Raw genomic sequence first — 15,811 nt, forward strand, 5'->3', positions numbered from 1 at the left:
ATGAAATCAAGATTTATTCAGAGAATGTAATGTGTAAAACAATGAAGCACTTCCAGGTCAAATAAAGTACCTTTAGCAAGCTCTTTTTATTTAAATAACATATTTCTGTTATTTTCATTAGGGAGCAGTTAAGGTGATTTCTTCATATTTCATAGTTTAATTGTTGCATTAAGTGGTTTGACACTGCTGAGTATATATAAGCTCTGTCAGCAGGAGTTAAATCCTGATTTAACCAAAATGTGTTTAGGAGGAGTGAGACTGTATATCAGCGTCGGCCTTAAGATTGTTGGTTAAGAGAAGAAGTATCTTTTTCATATTCAACCTCGAAGTTCTACAGTTATATGTAGACTGCACACAGTATGCTTTAAATTCTCGGCTTTTCTTTGGTTTACATTTTTGAAGTGATAAAACAGGGTATGTGAAAAATTTGTGCAGTAGGGAGTCTGTTTTTTACAGTTAGATTCATTTTTAAAAAGTGAGTCTGTTAAAAACCTTTGGTACAAGTTTATATTCGAAGCAATACTCTTAGTATGTGAAATGTAGTTGGCAAGTATTTTTATGTGTTAGTTTGAATGCATGATGCTGATCTGTTTTTTGTCCTAGCTGACGGTTATTATATCCTAATGGGTGCAACCCTGCACTAATGATCCTTGTGTATATAAATTCTTCTTGTTGTGAGCAGACACCATAGGCCACATAAAAATGTTTGCCTCAATTTCCCTGCAAAAAAGGATCTCAGAAACCAGACTTGGCCAAGTAACAGATTTTTTAAAGGTAGAGGAACCCAATAAAATTACCAGCTTTTCACAGCATGAGTCTACTTCCTTTCGACATATTGTGAGGTGTAGGTGAAATACTCTAACTGAACTGACAGTGTAGGGAAGACAGCTAACTAGAAAGCAAGATAAAAGTAAAAACCACCGATGATGATTGATATTGTAATAGCTATTAATTGTTTTGGAACCTCTTTTGTAGATTTATGATACTTCACCTATATTACTTACACTTATGTGAATCTTGATATAATGAGATTTAATGCAGTGAAGTGTCACAGTTAAATTCACTGTATCAGGAAGAACATTTTGAAAAACTTATCAGTGTTTTTATTCATTTTAAAGATGTTAATATGCATATGATTAAAACTGGGTTTTGTTTTTCACTGAAAAATGAAGAAGCTTTTGTTCCTTGTATCTCTGAGTAAAAAGTAAAATAATTAGTTTCTTTGATCTAGTGTAATGGCTTTTTTTCAGCTGCCCCAGTTCAAGTTAATTTACACAACATACTGTGAATATATTGCACATGCCGTATTTTAAGAATGTAAAGAATACTAAGACACCTATGAATTTAGGGATGTCTTCCAGCTTTTTAAAATCAATGCTTTTTAAAAAAAAATTGACCAGTCTTCATAATTTTACATGTTTTTGGTTTTGTCTTCTGCTCCAAATGTGTATGACATTAAGTTCGATCAGTTTCAATGAAAAAAGATAGAAGGACAAAGACAAAGATATTAAAATATGTAAAGATGAAATAAAGGAGCCTGTGTGGATTTTGGCAGTACTTCTGACTTTTTGGGAGTGTGTCTCTACATACATTAACATCCTAAAATGTCCAACTGTCATGGAATTGAGTAATATGACTAGATTTTTAATTGCAGCCTGTCTGCATGGACATTGTCAAGAATAGCAGAACAGGTTATATAGCAAGTGTATCAGAAAATATTTTATATTAAATATATAAAATATCAAATGTTTTATGCTAAATATTTGTATTAAATATTAATATTAGACAATAACATACATGTCCAAAAGAGAAAATAATTCATATTAATGTCTCTTAACCATGGTATTTATTAATTCTGTTAAAGTATGTTCATTTATCAGTTTGTATTTTATTAGCTTAATCTGAGACATTTTTAGCTCTGTCATGTCACTTCAAAATAACGCTGACTTGTTAGAACTGGTGTTGAGTACAGAAATATGAATAAGAAAATATAGCATTAAAAACCTTTATGATTTTTGGGGCCTTTTTGGTGACAAATGTCTGACTGAAAATTCTAGTTAGATGTACAAATCTTGATATTCTTTTTAAAATAAATTTTTTTCAAACTACTTCCTCCCATTATAATAGTTCTGTACTTAAAAGCCTACTATTATTTACATGTTTTGCATGTCTAGTATGAGTTCAAATTACCTTTTCTAGATAACTCTCAAAAGTCGCTTTTCTAGGTAACTCCAGACAAATAAATTTCTCCTTGTAAGCAGATTTCAGAATATTCAAAAAAAGGGGATGAAAGGGAAACCACAAGGGGATATTTTTGAACTCAATATGCATATTGTAAAATCTTAACAATTAAATATATTGGACTGTGAGACCAATTTTCCAATCCCTTAGGTTCTTTTGAAATTTCGTTGGATAATACAGGAGATAATGCAACTCATGGAACCATCTTGCAGGAGCCAACAGATGATCTCATAGATTAAATCCCTAATGATTTTTCTTTAAATAGGGATTTTTGTCAAGTGTGGTTGTTTGGGCTTCATATTTGGTTATATATTGCTTTTTTTTCAGTGGTACTGTCGTCTTCTGTATAATTCTTTACTTCTAACCAAGGTGTAATGTCAGCAGATGGAATCATAATTGACAGGCAAAATTTTAAAGCATTCTAAATGTCATTGGACCTTTTAATAAAATTAATTAGCCTGCCACAGAGAAAATTTACTAGCCTGCTGGTTAATTTCACAATGTAAAATCATGGGGTAGGTGGAAGAGCAGGCGAAAGCTTATTACTTTTAAATAATTATTTAAAGATGTGTGCCTTGCCCCTTTCAAACATGGATTCCAAATGAAGCAAGAGCTTTTAAAATCTTCTGTATTCACAAGCAGTCAAGTTTCCTTTGAAGAAATATAATACAGTTGAAATAAAAAGTTATCAGGTACTAGCTATGATGAGTCACTGGTTATGTGGAAAATTGGTAGACGCCTTAAACTTGATTCTTTTGGGATTAATGTTCCCTGTAACATTTAAACATAAGCCAGGAGTTCAGAAATTGTGCCCAGTCCCATAACGAATCTTGATAAAATGCTGGTTTCAGGAAAATTAAACATCCAAAGTTATTTCTATTCCCTTGTGCATTTCTTAGCTTACTGGAATTTAACATTAGAGAGCATTAGAAAGCACTGTGAATCAATCCTATTTAGTTTTCAGAAGAGTCCCAACGCATTGCCTAAATTGTAATGGGGTTTGCAAATGTTGGAAGCACCTAATGCCATATATTCTAAACGTAGTAACTTTTGGAACTAAGATAGGAAACATTTTGAGACTTTTCATTTTTTAATAATGAGGCATAATCATTGAAGAGTATACTTTAGGCGTCTGTGTGTGATGTTTAGTAGTATTATCTGGAAATTGTCATGTGGGTAGTTTTCTACTGGATAAAGCTAACTCAAATGTGAGCTGCTCTGTGAAGATACCTTAAAAATTTGTAGTACAATCTTGTTCTTGCAAATTTGCAACTTGCAAATCTTGCAAGTTTGCCTACCTGTTTACTTCCCAAGATTGCTAGCACCCAGACAAACAGGTCTCCCTTTGTTCATATCTCCCATGAACACAGGGACACCTAAATACCCTAATTCTCATTTCCTTCCTATCCAATGTTCTAAGTTACCATGAAATCTGTTCTGGTATCAATTGTTATGTTCTCCTGCCTGGCAAGCTACGCAATCAGCTGAGTACCTGGCAGGTCGTATCTTTGACTGCTGAGTATACTGGAAAGGAGACAGAGTTTATATTAAGTTCTTGTGTCAGTGCTGTGACTTGAAGTCAGAACAGAAATAAAATGCCAAAAAGAATAAAATATTAACTGGATACAAATATGTCCTTTAGCTAGGTCAGATCTCTATAGTACATTTCTCAGGAAAACAGAATTGAACTCTTAAGTATGTTTTCTGGCATCTAATTTGTGATTGTTTTCTATGCAGCTATACTGTGTGTTGATGACTCCGTAGTAGATCTGGAAACACTGGAAGCACTATATGAAAATGTAGGTAAACTGGGGTAAAGCCGTGGTTAGTCACCATAATATTTCAGACACAGAATAAGTAAAGTTTTATTTTATGTTGTCATTCTAACAGGAGACATTATATATAAAAAATCTTTAGGGAATTTAACATTAATAAAATAAGTAACATGAAACATACCCATTGGCATGCTAATTTCTCTTACTGGCTTAGTTCTTAGATGTCAGAAAGTTAAAAGTGGAGTGCCTTTGGAATCAGGTTAAAGTGTTAACAAAGGTGTAACATCTAGCAGTGTTCTCTGCTGAACTGCCTGAAAAATGCTATCCTTACTGAAGGCCTATTTTGTGCTAACATGCTGATTTTTTCTCATTGAAGATATAAGTGGCTAAAACAGTTAACTGTCTAGCGAATTGCTGTCCTTACCCAAGTTGCTCAGTAGACTAAATATATAACATTCATGATCTGTGTGACTCTGAAGTTGCATGAAAGAATACATCTACACTTGGCTGTAGAGATATCAGAGCTACCACTCTGACCTACGCTGTTGGAAGCATCCTATAGCAATATTTGCAGTGCTGTACTCTACAAGGATGCTCTGCTTTGTGGCCATTGGTAGTGAAGGGCACTGCAAGGCACTGAGGGAATTTATCATGGATCTTTATGTCTCATTCTTTTGCATAGTCTAAATTTTTCCCAATAAAAAATGTAATCGTTACTTGCAAACAGGTCAATTAGTAATTTGTTATTAAATTGTTATGAATTATTTATTAATTACTTTATATTAATTCACTCAGAGAGCACAAAAGGATGAACTGGAGAAAATCAAGCAATATTATCAGACTTCAAAAGAGGAGGAACTGAAGCTTCTGGATAAACCAGAACAGTAAGATTATTTTTTTGCAATATTTTATCATTATATAGTATAGTCCTTTGCTGATATGTTAAAAGGGTTCTTGATACATAATTTTAGGTAGCTAAATTTTAAACTATTTGTGTATTTCAAGGCATGATGTAAACTTTACCTCTATCACATAACTTTTTTCAGACATGACAGATTTTACAATGTCAACTTGGACCACCAGAACTTATAAAATATGTAGCCTTGAATAAATAAAAGTTTCTGTTCCCATTCTCACTTTTATAAAAGGCTTATCCTTCCCTTATAGCTTTTAGGGCTAAATTAATGTGTCATAAAGCAGGGCCAGACTGATTTGGGTTATTGATTATTTGAAAGAGCTACACAAACAGAGGGTTTTGGTGAGTCCTGTGGCAACTCTGGTCATGCTGACTTACAAGGCTGATTTCACAGTTCATCTCCTCTGACTGTTGTGGGCAGTGACAACTGTTAGGATAAAGAACTTTTTAAGTGTTGCTCCTTCTGTTGTAGTAAACCTTAGACCAATGTCTAAGAAATGTAGAAAATCACAAGAATCCCTGAGCAGAATGGTATTCCTGAATTTTATTTTAGTGTATACATTTGATTTCAGATTTTGGCCTACCAGTCGTGTTTGTCTTCTGCTACTTTGCTACTTTTCCCTTTTCACTTCCATCCTCTTCGTCTAATCACAGTACAATTTCCTGCCCTTGCCTTCTTTGCCATCTTGCTTCCTTTTTCCTCTTGTCTGTTCTTGTCTTTTCTGCTTTCTTTGGCATAAGAAAGGGTAGAGGGAGGAAGAACTGAAATAGCGGAGATAGTATGTGATTGGTTGATGTCAGAAGTATTACATTTTCATACCTTTTTTCCCATTAAAATGTTAGGGGTGAAGAGCAGATTTTGGTTTTTTTTTTTCTCTTTTTCCTAACACAAGACAGCTAAATATTCATTTGTGGCTATCCACTAGGGAATAGGTTAATGTTGGGAGATGAGGCTATCACACTTTTGATGAAGATTTGCTATCATCCCTGAGTAAGACTTAAGAAGACAAATATCTGTAAAGCGTATATACTAGCTGCTTCTTGCATCCCATATCCATGGTTTTCATTGCATTTACTTGGTGCATAAGAATACATTGTAGGACTATTTGATGTATTCCAGAACTTGAATCTTTGGCAATCTGTTTGCTGTATGTCTGAATGAAATAAATATTAATGCATTTTGCATTCTGGAGAATACGAATCTTGTAGAGCTCTAGAGTTATAAAAGGTTGTCTGTTTTCGTAAATTATAGTGGAGAGAGGTTGATCTTAATTAAACACAAAGTTGGATGTATGCCATCATTGTTCCATAACTAAAACTAAAGAACTGTAAATAAAGGAGTTATGCCTGATCATTCAGAATGAAATAGTAGTGTCAAAGACAAAAGTTACTATTTATCAATTATTACTCTTTTGTGTTCTCTCTGAAAGTCTTAATTATCCCATTTTTACCCTAGTATTAAACTACATAGGTTAAGAAAACTAGTTTTTTAAAATATTGCTCCAAGGGGAGAGCAATTTGCTGATGATGGACTTATGTGAATTTTATTGGACCTTCAAAATAATGTCCTTTCTGCAAACTCAGTAGATCAGGTGCTGCTGGTTTTGTTGTCTAAGCCAACCTCTATGTCAACATAAATGCAGAACTGGAGATTTGTTGGAACTGTACTATTTGTATTAATTCCATAAAAGGCTAAAGACAGAAAATTGCTAAATTTGTATGTGTGATTAAAAACTGCTAGAGGGCATAAGCCTCATGTATTTTCTTTAATGAGGACCAGAAGAGAAGTGCAAACTAAACCATTTATCAAATGGTACCAAATACTAGCACTAGGCATTCATATAATGAAACATTGATGTGAATTCCCTGAAGTTTAAAGGAAACCTTTGCCATTTTTAAATGCTTGGATTATCAAACAAATAGAAAGTTTTAGTGGTATCACTGATGCTGTCCTGCACATGTGATTTTGATTTGTTTTGCTGGCACGTTAGATTTGCTATTGTTGGCACAAACTCTTAAGTATGACAGCAACATGACAATACCCCCCTAAATTATGCTTCATGATAATAGTTGTTAAAATGCTAATATTCATTAACATGATAAAGATTTATATACACAATTGGCCACAATTTGGGGTTTTGCTCACAGGATACAGATGGTTTAGCTAGTTTCCAAGAAGGCACTTTTAGTTGGAATATAATCTCTGTGAAGTCCTCTCTCCTGTGAAAGAAGTACTGATGAAGGAATTAGTAGCAAAATCTGGTACTGAGCTTTCCCGTTTTGTATGTAGTTTGAATTCAGGAAGTAGTGAGATACTGATAATCGCTGTCCAAGTAATGCCATTTGCTTCTCTTTAAAGACCACTTTCCTTTGACTTCAGTTTAAATCCTGCTGGTTTACTTGCAGCTTGCAGGATTAGATACACCTTTTCCCCCAAAAACCATTTCTAAATTTTATATTCTTCAATGTGATACTTGTGAACTGATAAATAGTTTACCTCCATAGAATCAGCCTTCTTTGTCTTCTGGAAGAATGTTCTGCTACAGTAACAACACAGTAGTATGCCTGGCTTGAAAGTACTCTCAAGTCCTTTATCACAGGATTCTGGTAGGATAAAAGAGTTCTCAAGTAAACGCATTTTTTATTTACAGTTTCTGCAGGAGAGGAGTAAAATGGACCTCACAGAGATGAGCAGTAAATTCTCTATGTTTACTTTAGACCATAAGAAGTGTAGCAATGAGAAGCCCATCAAAAAGCTATGTCACAGACATGTCATCGTTAAAGTCAAAATCATACTTTTCTAGACTAAAATTGCAAAAATGTCTGAACTAAGAATATTCTTTTCTCTCCAAAAGTTTTGTCCACCTGAATTGGTGATTTATCTTTTATAACCACAGAATCATGCCATGAATTTGTGTTTTGCAACTACATTTTTAGTCTATATGATTCCTTTTTGTGACAGATTTCCGTCTGGATATTTACATTGAATACTTTGAATGCCAAAATCTGGAGACTTTTTTTTTTTAATGCTGATGCTCTTTTAAGTCTTGGCATGATTATGCTGTATTCTTATGACCAGCAGCGTGAGAGAGAGTTCCCTTTTCAAGGGAAGGCAAGAATATGTGTCATTTGACTTTTTTAATTTAAACTTTTAAAATGCATGTATGTTAGAACTTTAGTGAAGCAGTTTGGGTTTTTCTTTCTTTTGTTTCTCTCACACAAAGTGCAAAGTATCCTCTTTTTTTCCTGGCAATACCATTCCTTCCCAATAGGAAGCATTTTTATTAATACCAGCTTGGCATTTCTTTTTTTCCCACTGCTTAAGTGTAAAAGCCAAGTCGGGCCTCCCCAATCCTTCTCTCACAATAGATTTTTTTCTTCAGGCGAGAAAGAAAAAGATGGAAAAAATGATATTCCAATTAAAACATAGTATTTCACAACAGCCACAGGTGGATTTTGCTGATTTTTTAGACAGTCACTATGTATTCAGCAAAACATTGCATGCATGAGAAATTTATAAAGTGGATTTGAAGATACTGACATAATTTATTATGAAAAAGAAATAATTTGGAGAAATCAAATGTATTGGTTTATAAAATTTAATAAGAATTCAAGCTAATAATGGTTCACAGAATTTCTCATAATTCAGCGAGGTAGAAAAATCTTTATGGCATTGCGTTAAGGGGGATCTAAGGATATCTGTAGACAGGAGATCTAGAGTAATTTTTCTAAAGTGATATTGGAGCAAAAGACAGTTTGTTTCTGCATTTCAAGAAAGCATGTGCATCACTGAAATCCTGGACTCAAAACCCACAACGCAAATCATGCAAACCCTGTTATTATAAGAAATGCTAAAGCTTCTTGTATTATTTAGCCAAGCTCTTACATTTTAAATTGAAGAAGAGAAAAGGGAAGAATTACTCATGCCTTTGGGATGCTTTCATTTTGTGATATCCGAACTGGAGTTGTTGAATATGCTTCTATTTATTTTTATTTACCAAATAATTAAAGGAAGAAAGCTTGAATAGACTCATGAGGAAAGTGTACACATGAGGACAGATAAAGAGCAGATAAAGAGTTAGTATCTTTGCTGAACAGTAACTGAGGAGAAATATTTTAGTAAGCAAGCATTTTAGAGCTAAATACACAGCTAGGTGCATTACCATAAAACATGCTGCTATATAACTGGATGTGTGGTGCAAATTAGTAAAACAAAATTCAGGCTGAGCATCAGAAGAAATTTCTTGGCAGACGTTTTATATTATGAAGTAACCTTGTACGAATATATTGAGTTCCGTATTGCTGTGCACATTTTTAAGGGAAGCAAAACCACATGAGTGAAAACAGTAAATAGATAGTGTTTCTCTAGCTCTTTCCTTTTCTTTTTTTTTTCTTTATGTTTTTTTTAAACCTATGATCTAGGTTTATCATTCTTGTATTTATTACTGTGCAGCTGTTATAGTTGCTTAATGGATTAATGTGATAACGATTAATGTCTTGCCTTTTTCCTGATATTAATAGGATTTCTTAACACATTGACCATAAAGAATATAACAATTATAAATTCTGTCAGATATGATTCGAAGTAGGAAAGATTGCATGTATATTTCATGATACTACAGCTTTAATCCATTATGCATCCCACAGATAAGAAATATAAAGATTCATTAATGCTCTTTTTTTCCCCCAGATTTTTATACGAGTTATCTCAGATCCCCAACTTCGCAGAACGAGCTCAGTGTATTATCTTCCAGTCAGTTTTCTCTGAAGGGATTACATCAGTGCACCGGAAAGTTGATATCATAACTCGTGTTTCCAAGGTAAGTCCTAATGAAAATGAAATAGAAACATAAATATATTTTAGACTATTCGTGCTTCTTTTTTTATGGTAACTGATGAACTTAAGTCTGATTATTGGCTTTTCAGGAAAATAAAAATATATCGATTTTTTAGCTGCTTTTAATAACAAAATGAGGAAGAAAGAGGGAAGGGGAGTTGTGTGTCATGCCCTATGCTCTACGTAAGAAAATTTACTTTTATTTGAATGATAGATTTTTATTACTTTGCACATTAAGTAAAGTAATAGCTAATCTCCATTAAATATAAATTAAATATTGGACTAGCTTAGCATAGGGCCTTGCAAACTTACTTTTTTTGTGTTGCATCACTGTTGATGCTGTCAGCAATAGATGTCTATCACATTCATTAGCTTATTACTTTCTCCTGGTATCTATACACATCTGTTAACTCTGATACAGCAGATTTTTAGTACTCAAGAAAGCTTTGCCTAAGATTTCTATACTATGAATAACTAAAGACAAGATTTTTAAATTATAACAAATAAAACATGAAAGTAGAATAAGATAAGAATCGAAAGAGAAATTAAATAGTGACTTAAAGGTATAACATCCTGGCAGGCAGTATTTAATTAATATTTTTTTTTCCAATTTGAAGATTAGCTTTTCATTAGCTTTGCTACCACAAAGTACCCATGCTCTCTACCCTTTTGGATTTCTTTACATATTCTAACAATAAAAATAGTTACTTGGTGTTTCCTTTCCAAAGAAGACATAAATAAGGTTTTGGTTTTGTATGAGACAGGGAAAGTGATACCGCCCTCAGTTTACTTACAAGGAGCTCACACTACAATTGATTTATCCAATGTTTAGAACAGGGCTACATAGTTAAGAATTAGGCCTGTGGCCTCAGATTCTCAACTGACAAGACAGATGTCTTTATCTGTAAATTAAAATTTATTCATTCTCCACTGCATTTCTAGATTTCTGCTTTGAGGCATAGTCCTTAGCCCTGGTATATCTGCATTAAGTATAGATCTAGAAAAGTGAATTTCCAGAGCATGAGAACCAATGAGAAGCAGACTGAATATGACAGTCCAAGTTTAATCCAGTGGGCAGCAAAAGTAGCACATCTCCATTTAACTGTGCATTATGCAAACTTTTGATAAACCACCTCATCTGTAAGATTTTAAAAGGTTACTAAGAATGTTTTGTAATCTTCTTCCATTAGTCTTTTTGTCACCTACATAGTATATGATGCTATATAATTTGCTTCATACTAATTAAGTTAAACATAGTATCTTAGGCAACTACAGTCTAATAAATGCTTCTCTTAAATGTTTCACTCTTGTACCAGTTTTAACTTCCTTTCCCTACAGGGGTAAAAAACACACAAGAAACAAAACCTCTAGCGAAAATAAACTAAACTGTTTTATATTAGCAATTAGAATTTTTGTGCCAACGGAAGTTACAGACCAGTATCCATTTTCCAGGCTTTGCTGAACATGACAAGTGTAAAGGAAATTTTAGGTCTGATTCTGGCTTTTGGGAATTATATGAACGGTGGGAATAGGACCCGAGGTCAAGCAGATGGATTTGGTTTGGAAATACTCCCCAAACTAAAAGATGTGAAAAGCAGAGTAAGTACTCATTTTTAATTAAAGATATTTTTTCTGAAATGATCTGGTTTTGTTACATCATCTGTCAAAAGTTAATCTTTTCTTATTTCTTAACATTCGTGCTTGAAAGAGAAAGACACTTTGTATGATTTTCTTCCCTTTTTCTCCCAACTTTTCACCTCCTTCTCCTGCACATGTGCGTATTTCCATAATCTCCAATTTCTTCTATTCAGTACTACTAGGATAATTATCTTATGTGAGAACTTCTGTGTGTCTCTTTTACTAGTAGGGACTTAATTACAGTAGGTTAGAGACGAGTGAGAGAGTACAAACTGATGAAGTGTTCTCCAGTAAATGCCCCCATTCTTTTTTCTTCCTCTTAACTTAAGGTAACTCTATGTGAGTAAAACTGTTTTAAAAAACAGGTTTAAAAATAAAATATCAGTAAAGGTTTGGTGTAACATATACATAAAGGATATAAATATATAATATAAAGAATTTTAGTCCTCTTCAAAGAGATGTGTCAGACCCAACAAGATGTTTTCAGACTTTTTTTTGAATTGGCAGTTAAGTGTATGTAGGGCATGAATTCGGAATGGCACGCACGAGAAAATGCTCATAGATGGCAGTAAATTACTTTGTCAAAAATTGAGAACAACTGGACGTTTTTGATTTGTCATGCTAGGATCAAAGTCAGGCGCAAACAAACTCTGGACACTTTTGAGGTGAGATTACTTTATTCCTTATTGCAGTAGGGCAGAGGAGGAAGTGCTAGATAATGTAGGCAATGGCAACACTGCTCAGAGTCATTCTTTGCCAAAGGCTACCTAGACACCATATGGATCTATGAAGCAGCAAAGAATAGGAGGTATTTTCTGCTGGTACAGATTTGGAGGGTGAGAAAAAAACCTGTTCTTCCATGTTCCTCTTTTCGTTTGTGAAGTGCTGTATTGAACTATCTAAGAAAGGTAGATTTTAAGCTTTTGTTCCCAGTTATGCTTCATGTACGTAGGAATGCATTTGTGAGATAGGCAATGTCAGGAAAGCAGTATTTCTAGGGAGCTTTTTGTTTTACTTATGAATACCATCATGAACAAAGTGTTAAAACATGTTTTATGAATTGTTCAGTGTGCAACTGTATTAATGAAGGTTTTTCCAATGGGTTTGAGTTCTTTTTCTCCTAAAGACATTGAGGTGCTGGAGTGTTTCCAAAGAAGAGCAACAAAGCTGATGAAGGTTCTGGAGAGCAGGTCTTATGAGGAGAGGCTGACAGAACGGATTGTTTAGCCCAGAGAAAAGAAGGCTGAGGGGAGGGAGACCTTATCACTCTCTTCAACTACCTGAAAGAAGGTTGTAGCCAGGTGGGGGTCGGTCTCTTCTCCCGAAGTAAAAAGTGATAGGACAAGAGGAAATGGCCTTAAGTTGCTCCACAGGAGATTAGGTTGAATATTAGGAAAAATTTCTTCGCTGAAAGGGTTGTCAACCATTGGAACAGGCTGCCCAGGGAAGAGGTTGAGTCACCATCCCTGAAGCTGTTTAAAAGACATGGAGATGTGGCCCTTAGGAGCATGGTTTAGTGGTGGAATTGGCAGTGTTAGGTTAACGGTTGGACTTGATGTTAAGGGTCTTTTCCAACCTAAATGATTCTGTGATTCTAATTTTTACTTTCCTCTTCACTGCAATGGTTCATCTGTTTCCTATGACCACTTTTCTTTCAGTCCTACACCATGGGTAAGACACAGTACAAGCTGCAGCTAAACTAGAACCAGGACAAGTTTCCCAGTACTTAGGTGTTCATTGGTTGGCCAGCTGCCATGAAGAAAAATGTAAAACAACTGAGTTTTGCCTGACTTTTCTCAGTGGAAGTACTGATTTTAGTCTTGCTCTTCTACCTAACCATAAACTTGTAAGAATGTAATTATCTCTGGGACTTTCCAATTTGACTGAATTTAGCTAGCATGTTCCAAAATTATGTTATGAATAGGAGTGACAGATGTACAGTACAATTGCATAAGACTTGTTCCTTAGCAAAACAAGCTAAAAAATTACAGTATTTACAGTTTCCTGGTAGCCAAAATAAATATATTATCAGTTTAGACTAGTCTCCAGAATGCATAAAAACTCAAAAGGACCATCTGCTACAGGCAGACATGAAACTTCAGAGATAATTGGTAGGCCTTATTTGCAAGGAAGAAGAATGCAGGATCTTGTGTATTTGAACACTAAGGTATCCTTCCTGTGTCCCATTATTCCCTTTTGGGGAATTGCCAGCAAGCAATATTACATCAAAGTAAGCTGAATTCCAGGAGCTAAGGTAGAGTCAATATTAAGTATCTCTCGTTTCACATAGAAGTCATTTGTTCTCACATGAGCCTAGAAATTTACTTGATATAGAGACTTTTTTGAAAATGTAGCTCACCGCTTCAAAATCCCTATTTTCTCTTCTGCAAATACTTCTTAAACCAAAGTAATAGTTTTGATAGCTTAGCATATAGAAAATAGAATAACAGGTGTATTTTACTCTAAAAGGGCAATCACATGTTCATGAATCACCTCAGTTCCTTTTTGTCACATGATCTGCCAGCAATGTCTTCTAAAACCGTTACACAAGCAGAAGGGCTTTGTCTGCATGACAGAAATTACTTAGTTAAGAGTTTTGCTTGTGTATGACATTAATAAAATATAATGTGCTGCAGGCTCTAATATAGGCGAGGCATCTCTGTTATTGTTCATATACAAACGTTTGTCCTGATGCCTGTCAATATACAATATGAAAACACATCCAAAAAAACTTCAAAGACATTCCAGATATAATTCCCTGTATTATGATTCTTTTGTGTTGTTGAGCGGTACCCTGTAATGTATAAGTTGCAGTTTTACAGTTTTTCTTTAGTTCATCTGGCCTATGCTGACCCACTGACATGTAACAAAATAAAATGATGTTGTGTACAGTTGTTGTATGCAAGACCATGGTAACGGTGATTCCACAAAATTAATATTAAAATTCATATTTATAAGGCAACAGGACATGAAATATGCCTGTTAGGTACATGCTGTCCAGTTTTATATTTGGAATAAAATACGAAAAAAATCTCTTATCTCTTTCAGATCTTCGTTATAGATGAGATGAGATTAGAGAAATCAAGTAATTCAATTCACCTTAGTGTATTTGAGGTGACTGTAATATTTAGTTAATATTATATTCAAGAATAATTTTATTAATTAATATTATTATTCAAATTAATATTATTATACAGTAATGCCTTGTATTATTAAAAAAAGATATGGGGACATCTTATCCCAATGCACATTTTCTTCCCTGGTGTTTAGAACCAAAAGAAGCTCTGGGTACTGTGGTGGTATGATCAAGCCTATGTCATAAAAGATTGATTTTTTTGGTCAGTAATGCTAGGGCTGAAGATACTGTTAATCCTATTTCTCACAGCAATATAAAATAATAATAATATAATAATAATATATTTACTTTGAAATAGAGTAAATTTTCACTCACTTGCAACAGTGGTAATCACACACATTTTTAATATATTTATTTTTTCCTAGGATAATGGGATTAATCTTGTGGATTATGTCGTCATATATTACCTACGCCATTGTGATAAGGTAAAAGATTCATTTGCTCTATCAGCCTCTCCAAAAGTAGGTTTCTTTAAGAGATTCTGAAGAGATTTGTATTAGCTTTTCAAGAATTTGAATAAAGTAACTCTGATGGAAAAATCCATTTTTTTAGCTTTCTTAGAATAGTTGTGGACCTCAATAAGTCTGAAATTTGCTATAGGTTTTATGATAAGGCTGCAGAAGATTTTACATTAACAGTTGAACTAACCACTGCAGGCAATTGCCTGTGACTGGGCAGGTGATCACTCCCATCTTGTCGTCTTACATCCTAGTGACTGTAACATTGTAAATCTTGTTCTGATGTGGTAATAATGGAAGACAGAAGCACGATTTCTCTCTCATGACAGAATGCAGGGACAGGTTGGTATTTTAAGAGAAGCAAATCAGCTGATGGGGATGAAGCTAGAAGTTGAAAATGGGGTAAGAAAGAGGTGTGGCTGCAGCTTAGAGTGAGTTACTTTTGTGAGGCTTTTTCATAGATATCATAAGTGCCTAAAGTTTTTGAGAGGAAAATTTGAAATATTGTCTTTTAAATGAAAATATCACTATTAATTTATTTTAAGTATGTAATTGAGATTTTTTAGATTAAGAAGGTAGCCTTACCGAATCTTTGAATCTAATAATAGTGTAATTTTTCACAGCCCTATGCCTAGTTGAATACAGCTAATTTTATTCTTCTTTTTTAGCTCTTATGTAAGGATGTTGAACTGATGAGTTAGTAGTCATGAATATTTCTTCCAGGAGTAAGACTAAAGCAAGTGAAGACATTACCCTGCCCATGGCAAGGGAGTTAGACTAGATGATCTGTAAAGGGTCACCTTCCAACCC

The 15,811-nt window shown here is 34.1% G+C and overlaps 1 protein-coding gene across 1 annotated transcript in view; it reads left to right on the plus strand.

Annotated features, from left to right (window-relative positions):
• The window catches only part of FMN1 (formin 1), a 138,273-nt gene that overhangs the window by 66,538 nt on the left and 55,924 nt on the right, over positions 1–15,811 (plus strand). Inside the window, exons 7-11 of the mRNA XM_074148430.1 lie at positions 3,979–4,040; positions 4,812–4,900; positions 9,623–9,752; positions 11,222–11,368; positions 14,909–14,968. Of these exons, the coding sequence (XP_074004531.1) occupies positions 3,979–4,040; positions 4,812–4,900; positions 9,623–9,752; positions 11,222–11,368; positions 14,909–14,968 (488 nt within the window). The remainder of the gene's footprint in view (positions 1–3,978; positions 4,041–4,811; positions 4,901–9,622; positions 9,753–11,221; positions 11,369–14,908; positions 14,969–15,811) is intronic.

The sequence above is a fragment of the Numenius arquata genome, chromosome 6 (assembly GCF_964106895.1).
Source record: "Numenius arquata chromosome 6, bNumArq3.hap1.1, whole genome shotgun sequence".
Lineage (NCBI taxonomy): Eukaryota > Metazoa > Chordata > Aves > Charadriiformes > Scolopacidae > Numenius > Numenius arquata.